Consider the following 13178-nt stretch of genomic DNA (forward strand, 5'->3'; position numbering starts at 1 on the left):
TAAATACTGATATACAAAAAGGAGGCGGAACCAAAAGTAAAGAATACCACAATGATCACAAGGGTCTTTCCTTTAGTTTCTGCCTGAAAACAGAAGCTCTTGTCAAATATGGACTTCTCTGCACATCATGTGCAGTTTTCTGCATCACAGACAGACGAGAAGCTATTCACACAGGACGCTCTGAGATGAACAAAACATAGGCCACTCAAAGGAGTTTTTAAAAAAGGCTGAGAGAAAAAACAATTTTTTACTCAAATGTGCAATAATCAAATAATGATGAGCATGACTGTGTTATTTTTATCATTAAAGCCTGATCATGTCATGCTCTGGATTACCTGCAATACATTTCAAAAGATTAAATATAATCTGTAGATTTCAATCTAAGACACACTTGACTTTGCTCAGGTTTAGTTTTGTGTGTAGATCTGAAACATTACCCTTTAGTGTTTGAACCATTTCCCATTCTGTCTGCAATGCTGCAGGTCATGCAGAGCACTTCATTTATATTTCATCCATATCAAAGTGCAACACCAACATTTTCATATCTTCAAAACAAAACCAACAAACTAACGTCATGGTTCCATGACAACAAAAGCACACTGTCACTGTCTGCTGGCTTTCTTCTGTTACAAAGTTGAAATGCTATGATTTTTGAATAGAGCTTTTCAGTCCTTTCAATTATGCTAACAGAAAATGAAATCATTGTTTTAGTTCAATTTGATCAATTTTTCAACCAAATGGAAAAAAAACCTTTGAATGCATGATGTCCACTACAGTGGAAAGTTGAACTGAATCTCAGTGAATATCTCCTTACATGTCATTTAAGTTAAAACCTGTTTTTACAGTTCTGCTTTATTTATCTGTAATATTTTACAGATATTTCCAAGCTCCTCAGAACATATCTGCATCTTTCTAGCAGTTTGTATTTATGATTAACATAGCAAACATTAAGATACTCAGTATGGAAGCCCATTACTGCTAGGAAAAATACATATATAAAAAGATAGAATGACAAGTATAAAAATACTAATTGTTATAAGTCATAATTTCAATTGAGTGCCAATTGTGACTTAATTGTTGAACTCAGGTTATGATCATTTACACTTCGTGTTTTATCATTTTGACTCAAAATTGTAACTAAGAAGTGATTTTTACATTAAGACTTGGTATATCATAATGTTGATTTTGCATTCTCAAGTCTTATAGTTTTTGTTTTTTTTAGCTTTTCCTGGCAAAAATGGGCTTCCAAAAACAATCAATGAGGAATTACACTAAGTAGAAATGTTCCTTATAAATGTGGTCAGATGCTGTGATGTATCTTAAATGGTTCAATATGCCTTTTTTCACTGCAGTGAACAGCATGCATGTACACAAATATTAAAATCCATCAATTGAACAACAATCAAACACTTCTCACTATCACATCAGGATGTTCTGCCAGAATGTGCCAGAGTCAGAATGTAAAAAGAATGTTTGGAGCAAAAAGAAAATATAAATCAAAGCTACTAATTCAAACGTGTGAGGCACTTTTCCGCCATAAGGTTGCACATAGGCATATATATTTGTATATATTTGCTGTATCATGCAGCGTCACGCTGGAGAATCAACGGTTAAAACTGAGACTGAGATACTACCACCTTCTTATCAACAGCCAAACAAAGAAAATATCAACGCTGTCATTAAATAAGCCTCATTTAGACACATTTCTATGATTCCTTTGAAAATTATAACACAGAAAACAGAAGAGAGTCTTTGGGAAACAGCACCAACCAAAGTGCTCAAATAATACATCTCACACCAATGCATGAATAATGTACAGTACTTATTTTACCACTATTAGAGTTTCAATGTATGAATGCAGACAGTGTTCAGCAGAGTGGTGCTGCATCCCCGTTCTGCATCATGATGTCACTGTTTCATATGAATAAAGAAAACAAAAAAAGGATGATAAGCTGTTTCAATAATGGAGGCTGTTGTTATGTAACAGTGATCAGATGTGAGACTTTATATCATGAATAACTGAAACCAAAAAAGTAGAGTCCTTTGTTCCTCAGGTATCAGCCTTCAGAAAACCGGTATTAGCAGTCCTCAATTGTGATTGGCTGAGTCACAGTTAAAAAAAACAACACATCTGTGACTGTACAGGAATTATATAGCTAATGTTAAATCTCCCTGTGAACATGTGACTGATACACACTCATTGCACTGACCCTAAATCTCTGATGTTGCAAATTTGAATATTGCTTAGAACACCTGTCACACACGTCTGCGTCACCGTGTCTACGGGCTCGGTCGAGATGAGCTGTGCCGTGTTTGCCCAATGTTTAGAATTTAACAAAAAAATGTGAGCCAATCAGCTTTTTGATCAGGTGTCAGCCGGACCTTTCCCATCATGCCCTGAGGTCTTGCAGTCGGCAGAGAGCAGCTGCGGCTCCTGCCTCTATACACTACAGCCGCTTTGATTACGTGAGGTTATTGTTGCCTGCGTGCATGACGTCAGAGCCAACTCAGGATCGAGTCAGACAGAAATCTAACTGGCCAGTGATTGATTCTGCACAGGCCTGGCTCATCTCGAACAAACTTTTTGTCACACGTTGTCAACTGCAGACTATGACTGAAAAAAATGGGAATCACATAACAGCCTTTTTACAGAAGCAGTAAGACACTAAAACAAAAGGAAACCTGCAGTAAGTTGCTTTCAACAGACAGCAGAAATGGCAAAAAAAAACATGGCAACAAGAAACGATAGCCAAAAAAAAGACATGAATTAATTTCAGTTTATCCACAAATATAACATACATGGTATGAATGGGAATCTATGTGGTGGAATGTATGGGCCACATGTTGGGTGGAGCTCAGAATACTGGACTACACTTATTATTAAGTAACTCAATGGGATCTCTTTGTTGGACCCTCCCAGCCTGCTGAACACCTTTCAAACACAGCACCACTAGGTTGTAATGAAGGCTTTCTGATGACATAACTATGACATCATCAGGGTTATTTCCTCCAAACAGAAAGCCTGCCTTGTGTTATTTGTGTGAATTTACTACCAACTGTAGAAAACATTTTAAAAGGATGAATCTGACTACTTTCTATATTTTTCCACCAACTATGAACTAATCTACTAACAAGTATTGTTTGTGTATTCAAACTCTGACATATCTTATTCCTGTGTGTGATCAGAGCAGCATTATGCTTTCAGTCTCTTGAGGGTAGTTCCATGTAAGGTGCAGTGATGTGGACTATTGATGTGGTTTTAGTCGTTTTTGGGCAACAATGGAGCAATATGACAGTAAGTAATAAGATATATCAGGGTTTGGAGACACACACAGTACTTATTAATAGATCAGTGCATTGTTAGTATGGATCCAAACATGAGATTTGATGACAATAAGACAAATATAGAAAATTGACAGCCTTATCCTTTAAGTTTAAAGGTGACAGGCTAAGGTCAGGCAGGTTGGGTAGGTACAGTTTTTGTCAGTTTATTTGGTGACTAATTTGCTTCTTGGTTAAGATGTCTTGTTTGTGTTAAAGTCCTTTCAGTCGTACTTCATGAGCAGGATCAATTTCAACCATGACTTTAAACAAATCTACAGTCTGGATTTTTATTCTTGTAACTAATGCAGCTGTAGTGCTTTTAGTTAAGACACTTCTGGACATAACTGAAGCTTGTAAACAAAGGTAATGAGGAGGGCAACACAGGTTTAATGCACTAAGTGGCAAACTTTTGTTGGTTCCGGCAAAAACTGTCAAACACCCGCGACACAGGGTTCAGCATTACATGCATCGGCGGCTCTTTCATCTCTTTGAGTACAGACAATGAAAAAGGCGTAACTTTAAAAGGTTGAAGAAAAAAATTAAATATTATGTTGACTACAAGCATAAAGAATTTTGTATTCAAGCATACACAGAATGAAAAGGTTATTAACAGCTGATTCGATGTAGGAGCCGTCGATAAAAACATCCACGCCTCCAAAGGGCCACAAACCGTCTACTGACAAGTTCACTGAGGATGGGAAGCCGGTGATACATGATGGAATCAGGACGTAGGAGAAAGGGAAACTTCAGCTGTCGGGGAGGAGATGGTGGTTGCGAGGTTATAGGTTGAGTTCGGAGATGATGCCTGAGGCAACGCTAAAGGGCTGTAAATGGGCCGGGCAGAGATGGTTGAAGAAGGGGAGTGTAGGGCAGCCGAGGCTGTCGTTGGGGAGTCCGAGCTAACCTCGTCCCCTTCCTCTGAGTCCCATACTTCACTTTGCAAGTAGTCTGCAAATAAGGCCTTGGCTCGTTGTAGCACCCTGCTCAGGTTGTGGCGCCGCACAAGGCGATCAAAGTGCATGGCTAACTCATTGTAATCCAGGCTGTTCTTGATGATGTGGTCTCGGTGCTCAAGCAGGATGGACAGGCACAGGAACAGCATAAAGGGGTTGCCTTTGCCGAACTCTTGAGGAGGTGGCAGGGAGCACGGTTTGATGCTGGTGGTCTCGGCTTTTGTGGAACTGGGCGTGTTAGCTGTGGTGTTTGGGGATTTGTTGCCAGGTGAAGAGAGGTTGTTGGAGGACGCCCTGCTGCCCGGCAGCGAGGGGCCTCTTCCGAAAGACAAAATGGGTGAGGAGAGTAGGGATCGGTTCTGAGTGGGGGAGGGAGACGCGACAGATGTTTTTACAGTGGGGGTCATGGGCGAGATGATCCTGGTACTGCTGAGCACTTGGGCAGAGGAGGACAGGACTTCTTGGACAGTTCTCGGTAAGGCCTCTCTTCCATTGGTTGTTGATTTTGGAGGAGATTTTGGAGGAGAGTCTGGAGAAGCACCTGGCCAGCTGGAAGGTGAAGCTGAAGATGTAGAGGAGCCAGTGTTCCACGTTGGGAGGCCATTGGGTAACAGGGAAGGTGATGACATTGGAGAGAAACCATTTTCACAGTTTTTTATGAGAGGTGTTCTTTCTTCTGGGTCGTCCTCACTGTCCATTGTGGACTGGCGCGTCGGGATGCTTGATTTGGAAGACCACACACCCTGTTGTTGCTCCATGTCAAAGCTATCTTCATTTCGGGCGGTATAGTATTTAAACTCTCCAAAACTAGTTTGTCTCTCAAAAGGAGGAGCCTGCAAATCAGCTTTTTCTGTGGTCACTTGAGGGATATCACAATCAGCGCCTTCGCTTTCCTTTCCAGCGCTGAAGTTCTGCCTCTTTTTCTCTTCTGTGACAGCGATCCTGCTGGCATCTGGTTCTTCTCTTGAAGGTCTCAGCATGTGTCGCCTCCGCTTCTCTTTTTGTTCCTGATCGTCTGCTTGGCAGTTCTCAGCTGTCTTGTCCTTGTCTGTGCATTGTGCCATTGTTTCATCCGACTCTAGCGGTGGTCCCAGAAGTTCCACTTCGGTTTCAGGAGGATCTGGAGGCAAGGAGCTCCAAGTCACCTCCAGCATCCTCAGAGCGTCATCGAACGCAAACTCTCGCTTGAGCTCCAGAAGCAGCCAGCGGTAACAGAAGAAGAGGTCATCAGCTCCTCGGGAGACCAGATAGGAGTAAAATTCAGGATCTGAGTACTGCAGGAGCAGCTTTAGATGCTGGAACTTAATAGACATGAGCTGCCCGTCTGGCCGGAAGTTTCCCTCCAAGCGTTTCATGATGCCACAAAAGCAAATGAAGGCGTGCGCTTCATTGTCCATGACTGCGAGTATAGGGGAGGCAATGTCACTCATGCCTTGACAGTATGATATCTGAAAAACAACAAAACGTTACACAGTGTACAGTGTGAAAAGAAAAGCAGGATGAAGCTTTCACACGTTGCAGTATGATAGTGAGATCTTAACTGAATCTTTATTTTTTACTTGTAAATGTTGAAAGCTAAACCTAATTATATTCATTTAGGGATTTGGTAAATGAATTTGGATTTGATGAAACGCTTTTGGCCCTCAACACAGGAACAAGCCCTAGCTCTATCCCACCTGTGGATGTGTGATGGCGAAGGTGGTGAGCAGATCTGTGAGGGCAGTCAGATGTGGACTGTCCTCTGAGCCGGCGTAGTATGGGTGGGCCCGGTCCGTCCTCAGGACATCTTTGAGAACGTTCCCTCGGATGAATTCAAGGTCTTCCTGGCTGGCACGGGCCGTCCACTCACTCTTCAGCTGGTCATACTCCCTCGTCTTGCGCTTCATGTAGTCCATTCTTTCCTGTCCACTCAGTCCATCAGGGTAGACATTAAGGAGATACCGCCAAACAACCTGAAACAACAGCAGACAATGTTAAAGTTAATCCATTATTACTTGATTTTAATTCATTCATAAACTACAGATGAGATAATACAATATATTAATGTATGATTTAGCTTTTTATATATGTAACAGTTCAGACAGTAAGTATTTGGACAGTAACACGTTTTGTTCTTCAAGCTCTGTGCTTCAGCACTTTCCAATTGGAAATAAAATAATGTATATTACATTAATGTTTAAGTCTTTGCTAGAATTTGAATAGGTTTACATCAATAAAGAAAGAAGTGTGTGAACGTAAAGCCCTTTTAACACAGTGCCCAACGTTTAGGGGTTCAAATGTCTGTTAATATGAGGAGTAAAGAGGTGTCCACGCAATAATAAAGCTGAAAAAAGCAAAAAATCTATCAGAGAGATATCAAAAGGTAGTTGGTTGGACAAAATTAAACACATAGACAAAGAAAGCGGTAGAGTTCTGGAACAAAAGATCTATGCAATGATGAAAGTAAAATCTACCCTATCAAAATGATGGAAAGAGGAAAGTGTGGAGAAAAAAGGAACAGCTCAAACACCTGATCACTATCAGACTGAGTCTATCTATTCCACCTGCTGTAGACCAGACTAAAGACAGAGAGAGAACATGACAAGTCAGTGAACAGTGAATGTCTAAGGGAACATCACCAAATAAAAGTGTCAGCTGCTGTCTATAGTCCTGTTTCCATTAAGAAAGTTCTGGGTAAAATTTAGGAGGCAGGAACTTTACAGGAACATCATCTCACTCGGTCCTCTCAGCTGTTGTGTCTCCATTGCAGAGTTAGGACCTTGATAGGACCCACCGGACTCTGGAGGTGATGTCATCATTCTGCAACAGTTTCGAGTGTCGCGTAATCGTTTTATTTTGGTGCTTTCTGTTGACATCACATCCCGCTTTGAGTACACCCAATCAGCACCGAGTCAACCTCAAGCCCCACCCAGGAATGTTTCAGGGCCGCATAGAGTACAATCCCCCGAGACAGGGACTCATTTTGCCCGTTGTAAAAGTTCTAGGAGATTGTCCTTCAGGGGCGGGTCCTGCTATGGAGACGTGCCAACAGTCACGGCCCCTTAAAAATTACCCCGAAATTCCTGCAGTGGAACCCGCCCTTATGAGTCCAAGACTTCAGACACTCATTGATTGCAATGGATTTTAAACTAAATGTTACATATGATGATTCTGTTCGACTTTATGTACATCTGTCCAATTACCTTTCAACCCCTGAACTTTGTGCACCATGTGTTAAAAGCGTTCCCACACAGTTCTTTCTATATTGAAAATCTTCTCAAATTAAAGCTGAAACATGGCACTTTAATTTAGTATCCATTGTTTCATTTCAAAATAAATGTGCTGAAGCTCAGAGCCTGAAGAACAAAACATGTGCAACAGTTCAAATACTTTTGATTTGGACTGTATGTGTTATTATTTGGCACACAGAGAGAATTGTTTCTTCTGTGGGGGTGGAGGGGTTTCATTTTCTTGGGGAAAACTGAATTATCACAAATGATATCACTGTTCACGACAAATGACTAATGACTGTCTCAATCGGCATAAATAAAGGTTTCTGATTGCAGTATATTATGGTTTCTTTTCTTGCTCAAACATTGTGCTAGTTATCAAAACTAGAACTCAAATCATTATCGAATAAATGTAGCAGACCAACACTGTTTACTGTCTGCAGAACGTGAGATTAGTAATGCAATGCTATAAAAATACATGTGCTGCACCTTGCGCAGTGAAGGCTCTACACCACCATGGTAGATCCTCAGTCTCAGCTCCTCAGGTCGTGTCAGCTGACCCTGTCCATTGAGATAACTGTGAAACTCAGCGTCGGTCAGGGGGGGCTTGAAAGGCTTGATCTCCTCCCCGTAAGACCAGCTGAAGACCTGTTGAACTTTGGACAGGGTGCGGCCCACCTGAACACAAGTCAAACAACACAAGGATGATTAAAGCCCCTGACTTGTAGAGAGGAGAAGATAAAAAAAAAAAAAAAAATGTGAGGAAGTTAAAGAAGGCAGTGACACCTGGGACAGAAAAGACTGGGTCAAGGGAAGAGCTGCAGAGGCCAAAGACCTCGTCTTGTCTGACAGAAGCTGCTCAGAGCCAATCACATCTTTGGGGCTGATGATGTCCCAGTCCTCCATTACAGGACCTGCAGTTGAACAAACAGTAATAGACTTGTAAATGTACCAGAAGCAATCAACAACCTGTATTTTACACTCTGTAGTTAATATATGTGAGGGTTTTGTTGTCATACTTTGTAAATATCCCTCAGAACACATAAATTATACTTAGATACACATTGGACATGATAAGGATATATGGAAACACTGGTGTTCTTACTGTCTTCTGACGGCTTTATGTCCATCTTCAGCTGTAGATACGGCTTGGCTGCACTGACAAATGCAACATCTAAATCCCAGTCAGACAACAGACCCAAATATATTTCAGCACCACTCCGATCCCGAGACAGGTAACTGATCCCAAAAGTCCGCCTCCTGGTTTGAAAGAACAAATGAACACAGAATATTGAGACGACCATATTTCAACTCTCATCAGAACCAGCTTTGCGTGTATAGAGCAGCTGATCACTCTTACCCGTTCAAATCGAAGGCTCTAATGAGGATGTGCTGCAAGACCTCCAGCGATGTTATCTGAGGATCAACAGCAAAGGAACGGAACTCCACAGGAAGCACCCCGTCACATTTCTGAAACACATGACATCATGAACTATCATAATTGAAGAGTGTCAAAAAATGATGGAGAGGAGGTGACAACAACAGTCTCACTTACATACTATGATATAACTCCACTAAGTTGTATAGTACTACTATATTGTTGGATACAAAGGGTAGACTGAGATGAACATACAGTTGGTTTTAAATATCTATAGACCAAAAGGACAAATGTCTGAGCTGGATACGGTGCTGCTGCTTAGACTTGTAGCCAGTTCTTCCCAGTGGTCACTTGTAGTATTGCAGCTAAAAAGACCCTGCAGCCCAAAAAGCATTTTCCCTAAAGACCACCAATGTAAAAGAGATGTCTGCAAAACTGTTGCCAGTACACTTTGAAATGCAAACAATGTCAAATATGACTTTTTCTATTATGAATTTTTGATCCATGGAGGCTTTATATTTGTAAAAGTTTTCTCAAGCCAAGAAAAACAATTTAAAAATCTGTGACATCATCACAATGTAAAGTCTGTGGGCTGAGTGGGAACTCGCAGGCAGGACCAGTGAGAGCATATTCAGTGGGCCACATAACATGGAAGCAAACCCAGAGGCTAGAAACTTTTTTTGGCATATGTGCTAGACGAGCAATTCTTATAGGACTGAATGCACATTTTCAGTCCAGCGTTTAGCCTTTATAATACATCTATGATCACACACTGTGCACAGGGCGCCAAAGTGCCAGAAGGGGCACCAGCAGAGCATAATGATCATCATGTCAAATGAATGTCACCATGTGAACTTCCTATCACTGTACAGCTGTTAGTGGCTCAGACTGGCTTCCTACCAAACTTTCATTGTATCATTACAGACATGAACACACTAAAAGCAGGACAAGTGTAAGGAACTTATACCTGTATGTAGATGAATAACTGTTCTGGCAAATAGCACAATCTGTTATCCACGTGTAAACTAAAGGACAATCTGACAAACAAAACTCAAAGCACAATATGAACACCTGTTATAAAAGGACTTAGGGCGCACTCACACTAGGGCCAGTTGTTCCGTACCGTGCTGAAGCACGGATGTCCCCCCTCCCCTGTCCCCCGCTGGGCTGCACTCACATTATCCCAACCGTACCGTACTCAAGCACGGTTACCTCCCACACATTGCGCAGAAACATATAGACAGTTTACTCTCATAAAACATGCACAAGTGTGTGAACTCGTGCTGTGCTCCGGTAAAACACAACACAGCCGATCAATTAACACAACGCATTATGATTAAAAAGTGCAAGCTTGTTCTTCTGAGTCATGCCTGTGTAGTATGCAGTACTAGATACTAGTGTAAAAAAGACTCTAGTAAAAGCAGACGTACTGATTCAACTCTTTATGCCAGTAAAAGTAAGACTTAGTCTAATGACTTAGAAGTCGCCAAATGACTTACTTTAACGAATTTCGTAAGTTTATATAATGCAGATTTGTAAAATATTACTTTTATGAAGGTCACAGTCAGATAATAAACTTAGCATTTCATAATTGTGGTAGCAGCGGTGCAGCAGATGTAATGAAGTCCACGCAGCACGCTGGATGCAAACTAATATTAAGCCTATAGCCTTTTCATTATAATGTTGATGGACATAAATTGAGTTCTTTTGCCTTAATAATGATACAATAATACACAACAAATGGTTGGATTGGGAACCCATATATGCATAATGGTTCCACATTTAGTGTTGCTTGTGAAATGACCAGGGCTCAGCTAGTGTTTGCCTTTTTAAGTGTACCGTGCCTAAGCACACCTCTTCCAACCGTACCGTGCCAGGGAAGTGTACCGTACTCAAGCACGGTACACTTGCACTCACACTAGCCAAATAATACGGATTTTAGGGGGCAAACGTGCTTGGGCACGGTACGATTGCCTAGTGTGAGTACGCCCTTACAGGCATTTACAGGTAATACACAACAACTCTACTAACATGATACTTCCTTAAGCTGTTAAGAGGTTGTTGACCTCAGTAGCTGTTGTAAACACAACACTAAAACTGACAAAATGCTGATTCAACTATAAGTTTAAGCAAAAGACATAGATCTATATTAAGGAGCATGTAGACGGTGTGGCTGAGGTAAAGTAGGGTTTACCTAACCTTATTAGCACTTCATCCATGCTCACAAACCAATTTTAAAGTCATCAGCAGATTCTCACATATTGATGTACTGACTTGACGGCAGAGGCCGTCAGCTGAGGCAAGTCTGACAGTGACATCACTAGATCAACCAATATTTTATGTACTGTCAAAAGCACTTAACCTTGGATAATAATGCTGATAACTGATTTGCTTTAATCTTCATCGTGATAATTATGTGTAATGTGTATTTGGAGTACATTTGCTTAAACCTAAAGCCACATCAAGACAAAAGTTTGACTTGTAGTTGAATCAGCATTCTGTCAGTTTTAGTTCTGTGTTTACCACAGTTACTGTGGTCAACAAGCTCTCAACAGCTTAAGGAAGCATCATGTTAGTAGAGTTGTTGTGTATAACCTGTATGTTTTCAAAAGTCTGTAAGTCATTTTATAACAGGTTTTCATATTGTGGTTTGAGGTTTTTTTGTTGGATTGTCCTTTAGTTTACATTTGGATAACAGATTGTGCCTTTAAGACAGTTTAATTAGGCCCAATAAATATTACTTCAGTTATCTTTGAAAGTCATCTTAATATTATTAGTATCATTTTATAATATCCATGAATTTCTCATTTATTCAAAACACTGTGTTTACGTTTTTTTTTTTAAGTGTTTATTTATAATTTGCATATGTTTTAGTTCCTTAAATTATGTTTTTTATGTGTTCAAAAGTAGCATTTGGAAAAAGAGAAACAGAGAGACAACATTTTTCATAGGGCCCCCAAACGGCTAGACGCGGCCCCTTTACAGACGGTCCCTAACTTCTCGTCAGGTTCTCGCTATGCTTCAGCTCCGCTTACCGTGACGTCAACATGTCACCTGCAGCGTCAGCAGAGCTTTTTTTTTCTATAATGATGTCATTTCACTACATGTCACACAACATTTACTGAGAATGAAACTCGTCGAATGTGTTAATGTCCAACATCAGTGTCTCGTGCGCACACACACACACACGCACGCGCTTGCTGGAAAGGCAGGTGACGTCAGCTGTGAGGATGTTGAACTGTTCAGTATGATGCTGCTACATGAAGGGTTAAAGTTAACGAGGACTCTTAATGGATAATAGCAGGGTGCCAGGTGTAGCCCGCTGTTCCCTTCAGTGTTAATAACATGACAGGTCTAATGGTCAGTTAGCGTTAGCACCTGCTGCTGTCAAACACTGCAGCGACAACAAACAATGGTGGTGTAAACACAATGGATATTGCGCAGGTAGAAGTCGCTCTCTCAAACACACGGCTCTCGGTTACCGACAGAGTTCCGTGTATTCTGTGTCTACGTTAAACAGTCCAGAGTGTATGACAGACAGCTAGAAACATTAAACACACAGTAGAGGAAACAGGACAGCAGGACAGCTAGCTAACGAGCTGACGTTGGCAGACTGTTTGTTACTCATATGATCCTCCTACCTTTACTTTGACTCGAACCACCCCCCTCTCCTCCTCACCCGCCATCGTAAACACTCCGTTTTAGAACAGGACGGGGTCTTCTGGGTTTTTGTTGTCTTTCTACACCGACATGGTGATCAATAACATCATAGAGATAGAAGCACTACCGAGTTCCTCTATTTTTCAGTCTTCCTCGGCTTTGATTTGACAAAGGTTTAAAACTGCGTTACCGCCATCTACTGGTCGTCACTTTATCATGTGCTCACCATAGACCATAGACTGTATGCTCACCAAACTAAAAACTATAAGCAGTTAGACAAATGTAGTATTTGGGTGGAATGAACCTTTCAAACTATAAGTAGTTAGACACAGTAATATTTGGGTGGGATAAACCTTTAAAACTATAAGTAGTTAGTCAAAGTAATATTTGGGTGGGATAAACCTTTAAAACTATAAGTAGTTAGTCAAAGTAATATTTGGGTGCAATAAACCTTTAAAACTATAAGTAGTTAGTCAAAGTAATATTTGGGTGGAATAAACCTTTAAAACTAGAGTCCTAGAAATGCGGCCCTGAATCCGCAGCCTCTGGTATTGCAGGAACATAGTATAGTCACCAACACCTGAAAGCACCACATGGACCACACTGGTAAAAACCACAAATACATTCACCCAGCACTTCTTTATCCACACCTGT

General features: G+C 41.0%; 1 protein-coding gene across 1 annotated transcript; it reads right to left on the bottom strand.

Moving 5' to 3' along the window:
* Positions 1 to 908: 908 nt before the first annotated feature.
* tbc1d25 (TBC1 domain family, member 25) lies at positions 909 to 12645 on the bottom strand. Its single transcript, XM_062427872.1, has 7 exons — positions 12506 to 12645; positions 8847 to 8956; positions 8592 to 8746; positions 8273 to 8400; positions 7976 to 8164; positions 5954 to 6229; positions 909 to 5725 (listed from the first exon to the last, which is right to left on the bottom strand). Exons 1-7 carry the CDS (start codon positions 12548 to 12550, stop codon positions 4046 to 4048), a joined length of 2583 nt encoding a protein of 860 aa, XP_062283856.1. The 5' UTR covers positions 12551 to 12645; the 3' UTR covers positions 909 to 4045.
* Between the last annotated feature and the right edge of the window lie 533 nt (positions 12646 to 13178).

This window comes from Scomber scombrus, chromosome 10 (assembly GCF_963691925.1).
Source record: "Scomber scombrus chromosome 10, fScoSco1.1, whole genome shotgun sequence".
Lineage (NCBI taxonomy): Eukaryota > Metazoa > Chordata > Actinopteri > Scombriformes > Scombridae > Scomber > Scomber scombrus.

Coding starts and splice junctions, on each gene's coding strand:
- tbc1d25 (XM_062427872.1), bottom strand. CDS start 12,550: ATGGCGGGTGAGGAGGAGAGGGGGGTGGTTCGAGTCAAAGTAAAG. Junction 8,747..8,846: donor AGAGCCTTCGATTTGAACGG/GTAAGAGTGATC, acceptor CTTTCAAACCAG/GAGGCGGACTTTTGGGATCA. Junction 8,165..8,272: donor CCCAGTCTTTTCTGTCCCAG/GTGTCACTGCCT, acceptor ACTTGTGTTCAG/GTGGGCCGCACCCTGTCCAA.